At 41.7% G+C, this 16,356-nt stretch overlaps 1 protein-coding gene across 1 annotated transcript in view; it reads right to left on the bottom strand.

Moving 5' to 3' along the window:
* Positions 1 to 10,933: 10,933 nt before the first annotated feature.
* LOC146568477 (alpha-tectorin-like) overlaps positions 10,934 to 16,356 on the bottom strand; it is a 32,083-nt gene continuing 26,660 nt past the window's right edge. Inside the window, exons 15-20 of the mRNA XM_085284545.1 lie at positions 12,799 to 13,194; positions 12,418 to 12,701; positions 12,068 to 12,342; positions 11,861 to 11,980; positions 11,501 to 11,685; positions 10,934 to 11,412 (exon numbers count right to left, since the gene is read on the bottom strand). Coding sequence (XP_085140671.1) covers positions 11,221 to 11,412; positions 11,501 to 11,685; positions 11,861 to 11,980; positions 12,068 to 12,342; positions 12,418 to 12,701; positions 12,799 to 13,194 — 1,452 coding nt within the window. The 3' untranslated portion in view covers positions 10,934 to 11,220. The remainder of the gene's footprint in view (positions 11,413 to 11,500; positions 11,686 to 11,860; positions 11,981 to 12,067; positions 12,343 to 12,417; positions 12,702 to 12,798; positions 13,195 to 16,356) is intronic.

Below are 16,356 nucleotides of genomic sequence, written 5' to 3'. Positions count from 1 at the left end.
AGCCCTGGCATCGGGTGCCGCCAGTGCATCGAGCCACCTGGGGGGCTCTTCAACTGGTGGGGGAGGCTGTTACATCTTGCAGGTGGTCTTCTCTCTTCAGGAACTCACTCTGCAGGAGGGGGAGATAAAGGAGAGGTGGAGGAAGATCTCAGCCTGGCCGTCTATCGTCTTGTGTAGTCTGGAAGATGAGTGTATGACGGGGTGGGTGCAGTTTTCTCTGTGGTGGGGTTGGGTGGACTGTCCCGGGCTCTGTGGGGCCAGGCGGCGCTGCTGAACTGGGCCCCGGTCTGGATGGGCCTGGGCCCCCTTTCCCTCGTGGGTTGCAGAGTATGGGGGTGCCTATTGGGGTCAGCGGGGGAGCTGGCCCCAGGGAGGGGTCACTTGCCCCTCCCTTCCTTCCCTCCCCATCTCCAGCTGCCTCCCTCTTCCCGCTCCACCACAATCACCCACACATGCAGGGCCTTGGGGTAAAGGTGTGTCACCAGGGTGCAGGGGAGGCATCCCCCCCCTCTGTCCCCTTCTGGCTGCCTGTGCCTCAATTTTATCCCACAACTTAGACATTACTCACACTCTCATAACACATACACATAGGACCTTGGGGGTGGGCACGCTACACGGAATCCAAAAGACCATCAGGGTGTACAACCTCACCCCTGGCGTCGTTGCCCACCTCTCAATTTTAAATACATGTAGACATTGAGGGCTAGCAGGAGGGACTATGCGCTTACCTGCTGCTCTCTGGCAGGTAGCTCCATGCCCTCCTGGGTTTTAAATGCACCTTAGAACACACATGCATCAACACTACATATGAGCGGGCGGAGGGAGGTTTGGAGTCTTCACACACCCCCGTTCTCTGCGAACTGTTGGAGCGGGGGGTCTGGGAGGAGGAGTTGGCCGTCCGATTGGGGTCTGGAATGTGGGGCCTCCCTGCTGCTGCCGAGTCGGGGCGGTCTGCTTCTCCCCACCGCAGGGAAAAGGGTAACACTACCTGGGTCTGGGTGCAGTTTCCCCCTCCAGGGACAAGGGTACCTAGACCTGGGGTATAGAGTAAGCTTGGGGAGTGTGATTGTGTGTACAGCGTCTCTTCATGTCTGTCTCCACGTTGGGTGAGTGTTGAGTAATTGCATATGAGAGCATGAGGGTGGGAATGGATGTCTGTATCTGTGTGTGCCTGTATGTCTGTGTCTATATGTCAGGTTGGGTATCAGACGCCACCTCTCTGGGGACATCTCAGGCCCTCCAATGTATGGAGGACTATCTCCCCCACCACTTCCCCTGCCAGTGGCAGACGCCCTCAGACATCGGTGTGTTGGTGGTTCTTTGTGTCCGGGGGTGGGCGTCCAGGTACACACCGGCTCACTCCTTGGTGGCTGCTTGTCGGGGCCTGGAGCCTGGGGCTCGCTCGGGCCACTTCGGGGGTGGGGTGCCCTCAGCCTCTTGGCCTGGGGCTCGGTCACTCAGGCACAGCTGGCTGCCGGCCGAGCTCACGGGCACGTCACTGCAACTCCCCCTGGCTTCTGCTCCGCAGCTGCTGAGTGACCTCTCATCTGGGGCTCTCCTCAGCTCTTTCCGGGACAGTGGCGCAGCTGCCCCTCTGTTGGTCTTCCTTGGTCTCTTGTGTTCTGAGGGCCTCTGGATGTCTGGAGTTTTGATCTCCTCCATACCTGCTTCATGCCCTGGAGGACGGGGCTGTGGCTCCCCCACACCCTCTAGCAGATCATTTAAATACAAGCGCGCTCATGCTCACAGGTGTACACACGGGTGCTCACACACACAAACTACACCCTTTTTGGCTCCTATCTCAAAGCACACTGTGCGCTGTCGATCTTACGTGCTGGACAATATTTAGTATTTACTGTTATATTCCCATAGATCATCGTGATGTTGTTTATTATGTTGCTCTTTTTTTTCCCTTCTGCTTGTTTTCTCTTTTTTCTTTCTCAACAGGTGATCCAGGTGATTTATATATGTATTTTTTGTCTGCTTATTTTGTTGGTTTTTGTTTTTTGCCCCTCTCCCCCGTCCCTCTTCCCCGCTGTTTTTCTTTCCCTCTTTTTTTCTCCCCTTTCTTTTCCCCAGTCAAGTCTGTCCCGTATTTAGCAAGTGAAAATAAAATAAAATAAACAATAAAAGGTGAATCAAATAGACCATTACGGCAAGGCTGGGATGGTCCATTTGGTAAAGTAAATCCGTTGGGCATCTTTCTTCGCCTTTAGGCAATAATTCTGATGGCAAAAGAGCCTAACGGGACAGGCAAAAACAACAACAAAAAAACAACAACAAAAAAACAAAAAAAATAGAATAGGATTTGGACATACTGGTTTGAACACTACAGTATTCATGATAGGGAAACATTATACAGGGAAATGTGGCTACTGTGGAGAAGAGGAAACTATAGAACATGTTATATTACACTGTCAGAAGTATCAGGTGGAGAGAAGACAACTGACCCAAAACCTCAGCAGCATAAAAATGAAACTGGATCTTATTGAATTACTGCAAAAGTAGTCAAGAAGTGAAAGTTAACAGGCCTTATTACAGTTTGCAAAAGACACTAAATTGTTTGGGAGGATTTGAGGGGTTTTTTTTTAGTTTTTTTTAATCGACGTTCCAGTCCACGCTCCATACCAGTTGGTGGTGGTAATGCACCATTTTGTTGTTTGCCAACCGCCAATAAAAGTCAGAAGAAGAAGAAGAAGAAGAAGAAGGAAAAAATTGCCCTGAAGTCGAATCAGGAGAAATACCACTATATATTAGAAGGCAACAGTTAATGGTTAACGATTGGATAAATTTGAAAGGTCATAATAAAAATCATCCTGTTAGGAAAGTGTTGGGAAAGAGGAAAAGATTTTAAAAATAGTTTTGGGTGGGTTGGGTGGGTTTAAGGCCTACATGGAAATACATTAAAATAGATAGATCATTATCGGATATTAAGAAGAGAAAAATGACAACAGATATTTGTCAAGAATTTTATAATCAAGTGCAGAACAAGTACAGTGACTATTTACAGATGGATTGAAAGATCCAAAAACTGAAGCAACTAGTGTGGCAGTTATCATTCTGGAATATATATGCAGTAGAGTTATGCACAATATTATTTGGCTTTAGAATGGGTGGAAGACAGTAGAATTTCAAAAATAATAATTTGTAGTGATTCATCGTCAGCATTGTTAAGCATTAAAAATGGAAACACAAGTAGCCACCAGCAAATTCTGTATGAAGTTCTTTTTGCTCATCATAGATTGTGTGAAAAAAATATATATTAATAATGTGGACTCTGGCTCATATAGGTATTGTGGGTAATGAATGATCAGATAGGTTGACTAAAGAAGCTATTAAAAAAGTAGATGTTGATATTCAGATTCCGTTGTCGAAATCTGAAGGGACAAGTATAGTTTGGAAAGAAAGTAAGAATTTATGGAAAATGCAGTAAAAGGGAGACATTCATATAGAGTGCAAAACACAGTAGAAGTTACAAGAAATAGAGGAATAAATAGGCAGGAGATAATTATAAGTAGAATAAGAACAGGTCATTGTTGTCTGAATGGCACTCTTTTTAGGCTGGGGAAACCGACTGAAACCAACTGTCCTTTTGATTTGCCCTTGATTACACATCATTATGTTAATTGTGACAGATTTAATTATAAAAATCTGCACACAGAAACCAAGAACAGGTTAATCTTGTCATTTAGATTTAAAGCCAATTTACTGGATACCTTACCACAAGTACAGAAACACACCTCAAGAAAAAAAAAACACTTAGATGAAAAATACCAGTGAAAAGTAACTGAATAATGAATAATTACAAAAAAAAATATGGATAATTTTTGATCTTCAGAGTTTTGGTTTGTTTCTATACCAGAGTTTTAGGAGCAAGCTGTTTGAACAGCAGGGTTACCAGCATGTTGGCTAGGATCAAACTGGCTAGCAGGGCCAGCAGAGGTGTCAACTGACTTTGACCACTGCTTAACTGGATCACTGGGTCAGTAAGAGAAGAACCAAAGGTTACATTTAATGTGTCCATAAACTTTATGTCATCTATAAGAGTACAGTTGAGGAGACATGAGAGCTTCAATGTACCTCTGCTCCCTGGAATTGGAACAAGCGGTCCAAGTGAGATGGATGAAGTGTCATGAAAAGATGTGTCCCTCCGGACTCGCCTGTGGTAGCCCAGGTAACAGCGCTGAGGGGGAAAAAAAATGTTTATAGGCTTCTGCTGATTTAACAGTTTCAAATTTGTACACAAGAATGAAAACCAATAAAAATGAAAACAATACGAATTAAAAACATTGGTACATACAGCTGTACAATTGTATCTCAAAAGACACAGGTGGACCCGGCAATGAAGGTAAATGGATGAATAGTTGGTAAAAGTGAACATCCTGAAGGAGAATCAGGCCTCAGTGGAGATGCCGTTCTGAATCAGCTCTACTGTTCCATCAGCTTCATTGGGACCCCTGGAAGACATTTAAATATCCCAGATTATAAAGCAAAGTAGCAGAATTCATTATGAGGAAGAATTGGTGGAGAAACCGAGGAGAGGTCTGTCTGGGGCTGACTCTTTCAAGTTTTTAATAAAGTATACTAAGACAAGGTGAACTTCTCTTACTCTGCAGTAACAAGATGGGCAGATGGGGTAGTTTGGCATGTTGACTGGTGTGGCCCAGCAGGAGTCCCGAATGGTGGAGATCTGGCTTTGATCCACTCCTTCTGTTTGCACCTCCACATTTAACCTCTGATCTATTTCCATTTCTATGTTTGTGTTACTCCTGAAGGGGAAGCGGAAGCCAGGGTCCTGGAAGGGGATCATTCTCATGCTGTACTGTCCTTGACCGGTTGCAATCTTCTTCCTAATGATGGTATAAAACACATAATAATGCTAAAAATGGGTTGATTACCAAATGATTGTAAATATGTTTTATCTATCATTTTATCTCAAGAGCTTCCCAAAAATAAAAATTTTACATTTTAATAGTGAATCCAGTTCACTTCCATTTTTACAGATGTAAACTATGAGCTTACAATGTAGTGCGTTTACATTTAGCTGCGAATGCTGTGCTAGCTGTAGATATTTGCAATTTAACATCCATGAACATTAAAATATGTAACACTGATGTGTGACAACCCCCACCCCTCTCAAAAAACTGTAGCTTTGACAAGTAGTAAACAGACCGGTAGTTATATTGCATCTTTCTACTCAGCACTCAAATCTGTTTCTGTCTCATTCACCCAATCACCCACACATTAATTTGTGCATACAGCACATTTTATCAATGCCTACGTGCTTTCAAACATTCACAGGCTCACACAACAGTGGATGCATGAGGAGTAACTTGGGATTTAGTATCTTGCCCAAGGATACTTTGGGATGTGGAGTGGAGGAATCTGGAGTTAAACAACCTTCCAAGTGTTGGAAAACCCATGCTACCACTTGAGCCACACCCTCCCTGTAGATGTAAACTCCTTGCTGGTGGTCTCGCCCCTTCTGCGTCCAGCTGTTAACAGGGGTCGGACTCCTCTACAGAGGCATAGGGACAAGAATCAAATAAAAGAAAGCCAATCTTTCAAAGAAAACTGACAAGCTCTATGATGAAGACATTACTTAATTGTTCAGCACAAACTTACTTCACAGCAAACCAGAGCGCCATTCAGGGATGTCTAGCCCAAAAACAGAGTGGGTTTTCTCATAGGCTGAGACAGCAGAACACAACATGCCATTAGCTGGAGTGTAGAGGCAGAGGTCATAGACACAGGAAGTGAAAAATGGCTCAGGGTGAGAGTGCAGGTGGCAGGCACCAAATAGTGTTAGTGCTTAGTGTTTACCGTTACTGTTTTATTGGGTCCAATCCTGATGTACACACTTTCTGGATGATTTGACAGGTATATGTCCACTGCAGACACAAATGACACACGGTTGTTTCCACGGTGATTGTTGGTGGCTATCACCTGTAACTGGGTTTCATTAGAGCCATGGCTCGTGCTCTTAGTGATGATGTAGGAGCAAGTTCCCTGGAAATGAGCCACTGCTCCATCAAAGGTGATGTAGTGTGGATCCCCCCACACTGTGCAGGTGGACATGGCATCGTAACAGCCCAGCTGGCCGTCTCTGATGGAGCACTGCTGTTCAGGAGTGCAAGATGCAGCAGAACATCACAGGTCATTTGGAGCGTGACATTCACATCTCTGGGAGCAACCGTCTGTCCAGAAGGACTCGCCAGCCTGTGTGAGAAAATTTAACTTAAGGAGAAAGAATGATCAAACTTAATAGCAAAGTACACCATGTATTTATTGTTACCAAGCCATTATAGTAGAATTCATCATATTGGCAGCCACAGCCTTCCACTGGGACACACCTGGTTCCAGATGACATTGAAAGATGACATTAAAACTTGTTCACTTTATGACTACTAAAAACAGTTTCTCTATTATTGCTAAAAGATGACAAAATGAATGTTTCATTGTTGTCACATTGTTTTTTTTTAATCATTACTAAAGCTAGACATTGACAAAAATGAAAATTTTCCTTTTATTGCTAAAAGATGCAACATTAATATTTTATTTATGCTAAAATTTGTAAATAAATAGACATTCCTCAATTAAATTAGGTTGTCATATTGTTTTTATTATCATTGTCATTTAACATCATCATCCACAGTAGTATCCACACTCGTAGTCCAAGAGTACTTGTCTCGCGTTTGGTAAAGTGGTATAGTTGGTAAAGGTGAACATCCTGAATGAGAAACGGGCTAGGGTGGCCGTTTTGAAGCAGCTCTACTGTGCCATCTGCTGGACACCTAGTTAACAGCATAATGTGAAAGTTACAGTGTTAATGTGCAAACAACTTAGTTATGATAAGAAGATGATTAAAGTTCACCCATCACAAAAGACAAGAAAAGAAAAGAAAAGTTAAGACAATGTCTTTACTGTGTGGTGATCAGATCCCAGCGCACGGGGTAGCTGGCATGATTAACAGGCGTTGCCCAGCAAGAGTCCAGAATAGTGGAGATCTGCCGCTCATCAATTCCCTGCGTCTGAACTAGAGCAGGGCGATATGGCCAAAAATATATATATCACGATATATATTTGAAAATTTGCGATAACAATATAACTGACGATATAATTTCTGCGAGACAAAATACAACTCCAAAACTTTAGTAGCACAAAAAAACCCCATCCATTTATTTTCACTTAAATAAGCAGCTGTTTTTATGTGCATTAAAGCTATATAAACATTTAACAATGCAAATGCAAATTTCTTGCTGAAAGTGTAACCAAAAGGCATTTCCAGTAGAAATGGGCTGACATATCATGAGCATAACTATTTATAATATCCACTAAGTTAAAAAGAGGAGCTTTGCAACATTAAACTGCAATGTGCCAAATAAAAAAGTCAAATACGTATTTTTCGGACCATAAAGTGCACGGGATTATAAGGCACAATAAGCGGAACAAAGCAGTCAGATAAACTTTGTTCAACTCATTCTTCTTGCTTCCTCCACTTCTGTACCATTCATTCATTAATGCTGTATTCTGTCACAGCTGCTCTATTCCCATGTTGTTGCAGTATATTAATGTTAAGAGATATATTCTAAAACACTTCTTCAGCAGAGAATCAGAGAGGAGAAACACACAGATTTTCTTGCTAGCAAGGGCAGTCACCAGAGCGCACGCACAAGAGTGAGGCTCAGAGACTCGCACTGAGAGACTGCCCTTGTCTTTATTTATACTTCAGTGGGCGTTTCTTCCTTACATTGGAATGTGGAGGTGTATATGTATGTGTGTGTGCGTGTGTGTGTCAGAGTGTGACCCCATAAACGACTTCCCTTAACCTGCTGGTCTGGAAAATCCAACAGTTGATCTATATATAAAAAAGGGCATTTAGACTAAAACCGACATAGCTACGTTAATCCTACCGCAAAACAATAAGACAAGGTACGACCTTTCCCAAGCGCCCAGGATGTGGGTGTGAATGCCAGAGCACTCTGGAATGCACGCAAAGCTTTTGCAGACTATTAAGGATCGCACATCCTATCACTACCATATGTAAACTTATATTATTAAAAGATTATACTGACTACTAAGTACAATTTTCCATTGACAATTAATGACTAACTACGTATTGTGGATGGATTATCTCAGTTGTTCTCCTGGCTGAAGTTTGGTCCGTTTACAACATCCTACCATGCAACTGCATTTGTCTCTAACCATCAGGAACCTTCACGTTAACTTTTATGTGGAAAAGTGAGACAAGTTTGTGGGTTTTTTGTGCAGCTTCGGCTGTCCTTTTAACTGCTCGCTGGTTAGCTAGCGTGAGCTATAAGCTAACAGCTAGCCTGGTTAATGACGCTGGAGTTCAACACGCATGCAAACAGCTCGTCTCTACTGCTTTAACTGTTAAAACAGAAGTCAATACTGGGGCTGGCAGGATTTATTATGTGAAAAGTTTAGTTTAAACAGTCTGCATTAAGCTGGGCAAACACTGTGTGATTTTTTTTTGAGTCGCGTTATTCAGCTCCTGCTCAAACTGTACAATTGAATCGCAAGGGTTAAAAGTTCATAGGTCACGATGCAGGGTCTCACACTATACGGCCTGATGCTCTGATGCGACCTGAGTGCTCAAACTGTGCATCCATAACATGAAGCTTATCATACAAAATCTGTCTCTCGCTCTCCCTCTCTCTGTCTTACAGACGCACACACACCACCACCATCAACTTTGCTAAATTACTAATGAAAAACATTGACCAGACAGCTGCAATTGAGCAGCAATGTCCATCCAACTCTTTTCATGGTTGTTGTAGTCGTCACAATTTTGTGAGGACACATTGAAAAGCCTCGTATACGGAAGCGTAGAGCTGCCACCCAGCCAAAAGAAAAATAGAAAAGTATATTGTTCTAACAATATACCTTTCACGTTTGAACAATATAATATCACGTCATTACATAATTATCACGTTCGTACAATATAAATATTATATAGGCTACATCGCAGCTCCAGTCATGGCTTCCATCAATGTCTTTCTCGTCTTTTCCCAGAGTAACAGCCAAACAGGAGGATCTATTGGCTAGCACTGCTTAGCCTTCCACGCATTCTTATTTTAAACTTAATCTGGAATTCATTGCAAACCGTTTGTGCGGGATATGAATGACAGGATTTTGTTTTTCTACAAGAGTTAGTAAAAAACATCTCCAGTGTGATCAAATCTTCTTGCCAAACATCTGCAGCTTGCCAGTGTATACAGCACTATAATGACCAGACCTAATTCTTTTGAAAACCATACATCTTTCCACAGGTCTCAACTTCATCAGACATCACCTAGACTCAGAGCTGGATGAGGCCAGCACAAACAGCAGCCTAACAGACTAAGATGATGGATCCATGGGGTCAGGAAAGCCAGAAGCAGGGGAACTGGAGAGGTACCTTTCATGTCCATTCACTGGAGGTGTGGATATATTGCATGGCGTTCCTCACATCAAGAAGCTGTTGATCAAAATCAATACAGCTCTTCATGCATCTGGAGCTTGTGAAGGACTTCTCAGTCATGCAGGACTCCTGTTCACTGCTAAACCGTTACAGCTTCACAGAAAGAACCTTGAGAGCAAACTGCTGCTGAAGCTTAACCATCACTTCACTGAGTGAAGAAATTGCACATTTTTGCTAAATATGCAGAAATAAATGCACACCCATACAATTTATGGTAAACTGAGCTGCCTTGTATGAACATATGTTGAAGTTGCCTTGTTCTAATGTTTTCTCTGAGGCTGCTGTGCCATTTGGAGCAAAAATGAATATAAAGTTTACAGCATATCTTGTCACTGGAAATTGTTTGCACTGTTTATATTATTTACTGTAGGCATTGGTGAAAAAAGCTTGATGTTGCGAAAAACTGAAATTTGGAAAAAAATTTGTTTCCTGTTGAAAATACTAAAATTTGTATATTTATTTATTTTTGTTTGTCTGATAGCATTTATTTATAAAATAAATCAGACATTTACTCGCTACTTGAGTAGTCTTTTCACCAAGTACTTTTTTACTCTTACTTGAGTAATGTTTTTGAAGACTACTTTTCACTTTTACTTGAGTAATAATATTTTAAAGTAATGCTACTCTTGAGTACAATTTTTGGATGCTCGACCGACCTCTGGTCAGAACATGCTATATCATGCTTGTGTAACTAGCGAAACTAGCGAGCTAACTTCCGCTAACTTCCTGCTAACTTCTAACTCCGTTAAATGTAATAAATTCTGTTTTCATGGATGCCTGTATGTTAAACTTCATAGTTACACCTGATAAAGCAGCAATGCTGATCGTTTTATTAAAGATGAAAGAATTTAGACAGCTTTTAACTCTCAGTGATGCTGCAGTGTTTGTTTGACTTTGGGACCTGAAGGGCCGGAGTTTAGGACCCAGATTACTCCCAGATTTACGAGCACCTTAGTCCGACAAATACAGCAATAATGATGGCCCCCTTGAATGTTCTACAAAAAAATGTTCTTTGCTGTGTATCTGACGGACAAACACCAAACCAGTGAAGCTGCACCATTTTTAAAAAAAAAAATTCTGGTTCATCCATTTCACTCAATCCGCTTTCCACCTCTTCATTCTCCGTTGCGGCCGTGCTTTTTTGGCCATGTGTGTATGAAAAACAAAGGCACCGCGCATGCGCGTTTTACCCATATTCTATCGTGATATTTCATCTATTTCCATTTCTAAATTTCTGTTTCTGGTCAAAGGGAAGTGGAAGCCAGGGTCCCAGTAGGGTATCATCCTTAAATGATAATGGCCCAGACCAGATACAAGTCTCTTGCTCACAATGCTACAGGAAAACATGATAAAACAAGATGTTTTCAGGATTTGGAATTCATAAAGTGGTCAGGTGTGTGTGCAATCTGTAGCAAAATATATACAAAAATATGTAACACAAATGAGGGGAATACACAGTTAATGCATTAATAGAAAAGCACTCTAACTCTTAAGTAAACAGCAGTACAAAGATAGGGTGATACAGCCTAGAAGAAATTACATATAAAAGCATTCAACCACCAATTAGAACATATTGCAGATAGCAATTGGAAATGATCAAAACAAATTGAGGTGACAGAGTCGGTGTACAAAAAGCACAATAGAACAATGTTTTTATTAAACAAAGACAGGGTAAAATGATAATGATTCACATGGTCATTTAGTAGTGAAGACAAACACTGAGATTTCTATAAAGTTCAGCGAGCTATGTACCTTTGGAAAAGTAGCAACCACAATGTCATATAACCAACATCCATAGACAGTGCCTGGGTCAAAGGATAGTCACAGGAGAAATGCAGGTGGATGCTCTTCTCACGACTTACGAGGCCATCATGAGGGTCCACATCCCCGCTGATGGTGTTCTCATAACTGAAGTGGGTCCCGTTGCTCTTAAGAGTAAGAAGACAAAACATTTTAGGCATACATTCAAAAATTAAAAATGCTGCCCAGAAGCTTCCTTCAATGTACTAATTTCACCCTCAGCATTGTCCCACAAAGCTGGTCATCATTGTTGAAGTGGAAAACCAGTCGACCCTCCTCAAGAGTCCCGTTGCAGGATTCATCTCGAAGATGGAGGGCATCAGAGTGGAAGCCAGCCTCAAACAGCTGACAGCGGGACAGAGATATGGTGCCAGACCTACCGACACAAGTGATGGACGAGTCTAAGAAGGAGAGAGAAACACAATCTGACTCGTTATAGCATGATATTTTTTAAAGCTGAGTCATCATTACTAATTTGGCTGATAAGACATTTGTTGACTTGACTGCTTAATATAAAGGCTGACTAATGCAATAAATACACTACAGATACTGCTGAAGGTTTTAGTTAGCCCGCACCGTAGCTCTCATTGTTTGGCCGATGGTGGTGCTCATTACAGAAGCAGCCATAGACACCGTCCTTCTCACCACACCACTCGTGCTCTGTGCAGTCCAGCTTTTCACAGGGGTCTGACTCCTCTGCAGACACAGAGAAAGGATCATCAGTGATGAATGGCAATGATTTAAATTTGTATTAAATGTCTTATTTGAGCAGTACAAACATACCACAATGCAAAGCAGAGCGCCAGTCAAGGATGTCTAGCCCCAGAACAGAGCAGGTTTTCTCATAGGCGGAGACAGCGGAACACAGCATGCCATTGGCTGGAGTGTAGAGGCAGAGGTCGTAGACACAGGAAGAGAAAAATGGCTGGGGGTCAGAGTGCAGGTGGCAGGTGCTGAATGGGCCAGTAGTGTTGGTGATGACACTGCAGAGTTGGGAATATTCTTCTCTAAAGGTACAGTCAATCAGTCCATCATCATCTTCATCAGTGGAGCCACATCTGGAAAAGACAAATCATACTGCCATCAGCTACTGCCTTGTTGAAGCATCAATAGTGATTTCCATTGCAACTCACCCTGGTTGGCTGGTGGGTGACTTCCAGCTGTGTCCAAAATAATTATCATTTTGTGCCAGTGTGCCATTGGGTAAGACTTTGTCATCTGAAGGATCATTGTTAGAGTTTCCACACATCCCTGTGACTCTGTCATGACGGTTTTGGCCCAGTCTGACCAGTAAAGTGCTCTGACCATCAAACTGGACTAGCAAGTCAGAGGCATCAACCACTATGTAGCTTCCCTGCCTTACCACCTGAGCTAAGATTCCCACTGTGGTGGGAAGAGAAGCATCATTTCCATTTACCTGAGAGGACAAGAGATGCAATAAGTGTGTGTTGTTACTTTTGTGCAGATTAGACAAAGTAGAATGCTGTTCATCTTAAAAGTGATAGATAGTTTACCGTTACTCTTTTATTGGGTCCAATCCTGATGTGCACACTTTCTGGATGATTTGAGAGGTATATGTCCACTGCAGACACAAATGATACACGATTGTTTCCACGGTGATTGTTGGTGGCTATCACCTGAAACTGTGTTTCGTTAGTGCCATGGTTTGTGCTCTCAGCAATGATGTAGGAGCAAGTTCCCTGGAAATGAGCCACTGCTCCATCAAAGGTGATGTAGTGTGGATCCCCCCACACTGTGCAGGTGGACATGGCATCGTAACAGCCCAGCTGGCCATCTCTGATGGAGCACTGCTGTTCAGGAGTGCAAGATGCAGCAGAACATCGCAGGTCATTTGGAGCGTGACATTCACATCTCTGGGAGCAACCGTCTGTCCAGAAGGACTCGCCAGCCTGTGAATCACACAGAGGTGGGTCGCTTATCCAAAAATTGTACTCAAGTAAGAGTATCATTACTTTAAAATATTATTACTCAAGTAAAAGTGAAAAGTAGTCGTCAAAAAAGTTACTCGAGTAAGAGTAAAAAAGTACTTGGTGAAAAGGCTACTCAAGTACTGAGTAAGTAGCGAGTAACTAGGGCTGGGTCTCGTCACTGATTTCTAGAATCGATTCAATTCCGATTCACAAGGTCCCGAATCGATTCGATCCACGATTCGATTTAATTCGATTCGATTTGATTTAAATCTGGGAAACTTTGACAGTCAGAAATATTATAATTCAGATCAGTACATTTACATATTTTTGTATCAATAAAAAGGAAGCTGACACACGCAAGACTTTATCAAAGGTGTGAGCGCCACAGCAGATGCCTTTGTGTCAAAGTAACTGAAGATAAAACACAGAAAAACATGAAGGTGATTTTCCTGGCCTGGGATTTTATAAAAATATTCTGCAGTACATCAAAAACGAAAGAAAACCATTAATCAACATATGAACATTACCTCTGACATTACAGCGGTTTTATTAGAGACACGGCTAAGCGTTTTGCATTTTGAATAATTTTAAAAAGTTTAAATTTGTTCAGTATTGAACAGCAGAAATGAGGTTTTCTTTTCGGAAGAATGTAAAAGGGAAAAAAACAGCAGCCGACAGCGCTGTAAACAACAGTAGACTTGTGTGTAACAAGCAAGCGAATAATGAAGAAAGGGAAACTGTTCTTGAAGAGAGAGAGAGAGGGAGAGCGAGAGCTGCGCATCGCGATGGAAGCAAAACAGTAAAAGTCAGAGTGAATTCATGACGATGTTTATGTGAAGCGTTTGGATCTTTTTTTGCTGCTGGTTCGGTCAATATTGTTTGGAGAGAGATCAAACTAACAGCTTTAGAATCAGCGCATAAAGGGCGTGAACACAAAGCGCGGACCCGCCCACAGATCAGAATCAGCGAGCTGTCGGCTCTCAGCCCCGACCGTGAGAAAGGCAACATCTAACTAATTCTGATCCGCAGGTCGCGCTGTGTGTTTAAGTCTATGTGCAGAATCCCTGTACCTGCTCTCATTTACTGTCTTAACTGTTTGGTGGTTCTTGAAATTTTGTGAGATGTCAGCTGAGATTCTGGCATTTTGGGCAAAATAAATTTATATTAAAAAATCGATTCAGGATTTTAATGAATCGATTTTACGTTATCCAAGCCAGAATCAATTTTAATCGATGAATCGATTATAAAAACCCACCCCTACGAGTAACTGTTTGTCTGATTTATTTTATACATAAATGCTATGAGACAAACAAAAATAAATAAATATACAAATTTTAGTATTTTCAAAGGGAATATATGTAAAAAGATCCACAAAATAAGGCACAACAATTCTAATTTCAAGATTTCAGTTTTTCACAATGTAAATCTTTTTCAAGCAAAACCCACAGTAAATATATTCGCATTTACAGCAGCCTCAGAGAAAACATTAGAACGAGGCAACTTCAACATAACAGACTACAGCTGATGCGCCAGAATGTCATACTAGGGGTGGTTCTTTTAAATACAAGAAGGGATTAAGTAAATCAGAAACAAATGACACAGAGATGCAACAGATAACAAAGAAGGTTACCTCATCTAGAACTGTACACACGGTGCAGGGGAGAAGTTGTGGGAAAGTAAACAGGACAGGAGGTTTCCAATCTGTGTTCAGCCACTTGCAGCCCTCACAGGAGACTATAAAGATGAGTGTGCTGGAACTGGAGCTGTGGTAAAAGCTGAGAGTTTATGGGAGGCTACCAGGATTAAAGGGTCATCAGGGAGTGCCTGAAGCTTCTCGGAGGACACACTACTGAGGACAAGGAGCGCCGTGATTACAGCCGGATTGGCGTCCTTGCGGTGGTGCCGTAATGTTTGGTGATAAGAAAAAATTCCAAATAATTCTGGCTATAGATTTTGTTTGGGCAAACAAAGGTACTAATAATTGACATCAAAGAGAGACAAAATGGCAAAGATGAAGAAAGTCGAAGAAGATCTGGAAGAGATTAAGCATTCACTTAATTCGTTGACGTCGGAAATTGAAAAAGTAAATAAGCAACAAGGAATATTAATGTCGATGATGGAGCAAATCAAAGAACTAAAAGATCTGGTCAAGGAGAAAGATAAGACAATCCATTTTTTGGAAAGGAAGGTGGACGACCTAGAACAGCAGGCTCGACTCGAGGAAATGGTCATTACAGGTCTGGAAACTAAACACAGAACATATGCGAGAGTTACCGAATCTGGGACTGGTGCAAAACGAGGAGAGGACGTGCCCCCGATGGAGGAGCTACAATCGTTGGAACGGCAGGTTGTGGAATTCTTTTCGAGTAAAAATCTTCCCCTGCATAGTAACAATATATCTGCATGCTATACTCTTCCTAGAAGGCACAAAAATGCTCCTCCAGCAATTGTAGTGAGATTTGTTAATCGAAAACACAAAGTAGAATTGCTGAGACGGTCCAGCCTTTTGAAAGGAAGTGGAGTATATCTGAATGAACATCTTACAAAAAGAAATGCAGATATTGCAAGACAAGCTCGTATTTTACGGAAGGAGAAAAAGATTCAAGCAACCTGGACCAGGAATTGCAAAGTGATGATTAAACTGAATGGAACACCAGAAGAAGCCAAGGTTGTAACGATTAAGGAACTTGAGGAATTGGACAATTATACGTGATAATATGATTAAGATAGACAAATGGTTGCGACCAATTATGGCTATAACTAGTTTATTTTTGGCAAGGTCAAATGCTACTTCGGGAGGAAAAGGACAAAAGGAAATTGTAAAATTGGATATGGAAGATAACAAGATCAACGGACTTTAAAATATGTTGATAAATGAATGTGAGATTGCTTAGGATCTTTTCTTTCCTTTTTCAGTTTTTTTTCTTTTTTTTTTTTTTCTCCTTCTTTTCTCTTTTTTTGTTTCCTTCTCCTTCTTATGAGGTAATAGATAGCGCTAGAATAATTTATGCATTATGTTTGACGACACAGATTATAAATCATATGATTTTGAAGTAGGTATTGACCCTGAAAGGAATGTGCTTAATACAATTAATGTCACATGTGATTATTTTACAGAGGAGCAATTCAGGGATAAGGTTG

Source organism: Mchenga conophoros, linkage group LG8, assembly GCF_057382185.1.
Source record: "Mchenga conophoros isolate Kocher_MC1m ecotype Shallow Benthic linkage group LG8, M_conophoros_male_GT1.1, whole genome shotgun sequence".
In the NCBI taxonomy this organism is placed as follows: domain Eukaryota; kingdom Metazoa; phylum Chordata; class Actinopteri; order Cichliformes; family Cichlidae; genus Mchenga; species Mchenga conophoros.
Note: the sequence above shows the minus strand (reverse complement) of the source record. Positions and strands in the feature narration are given on the sequence as shown.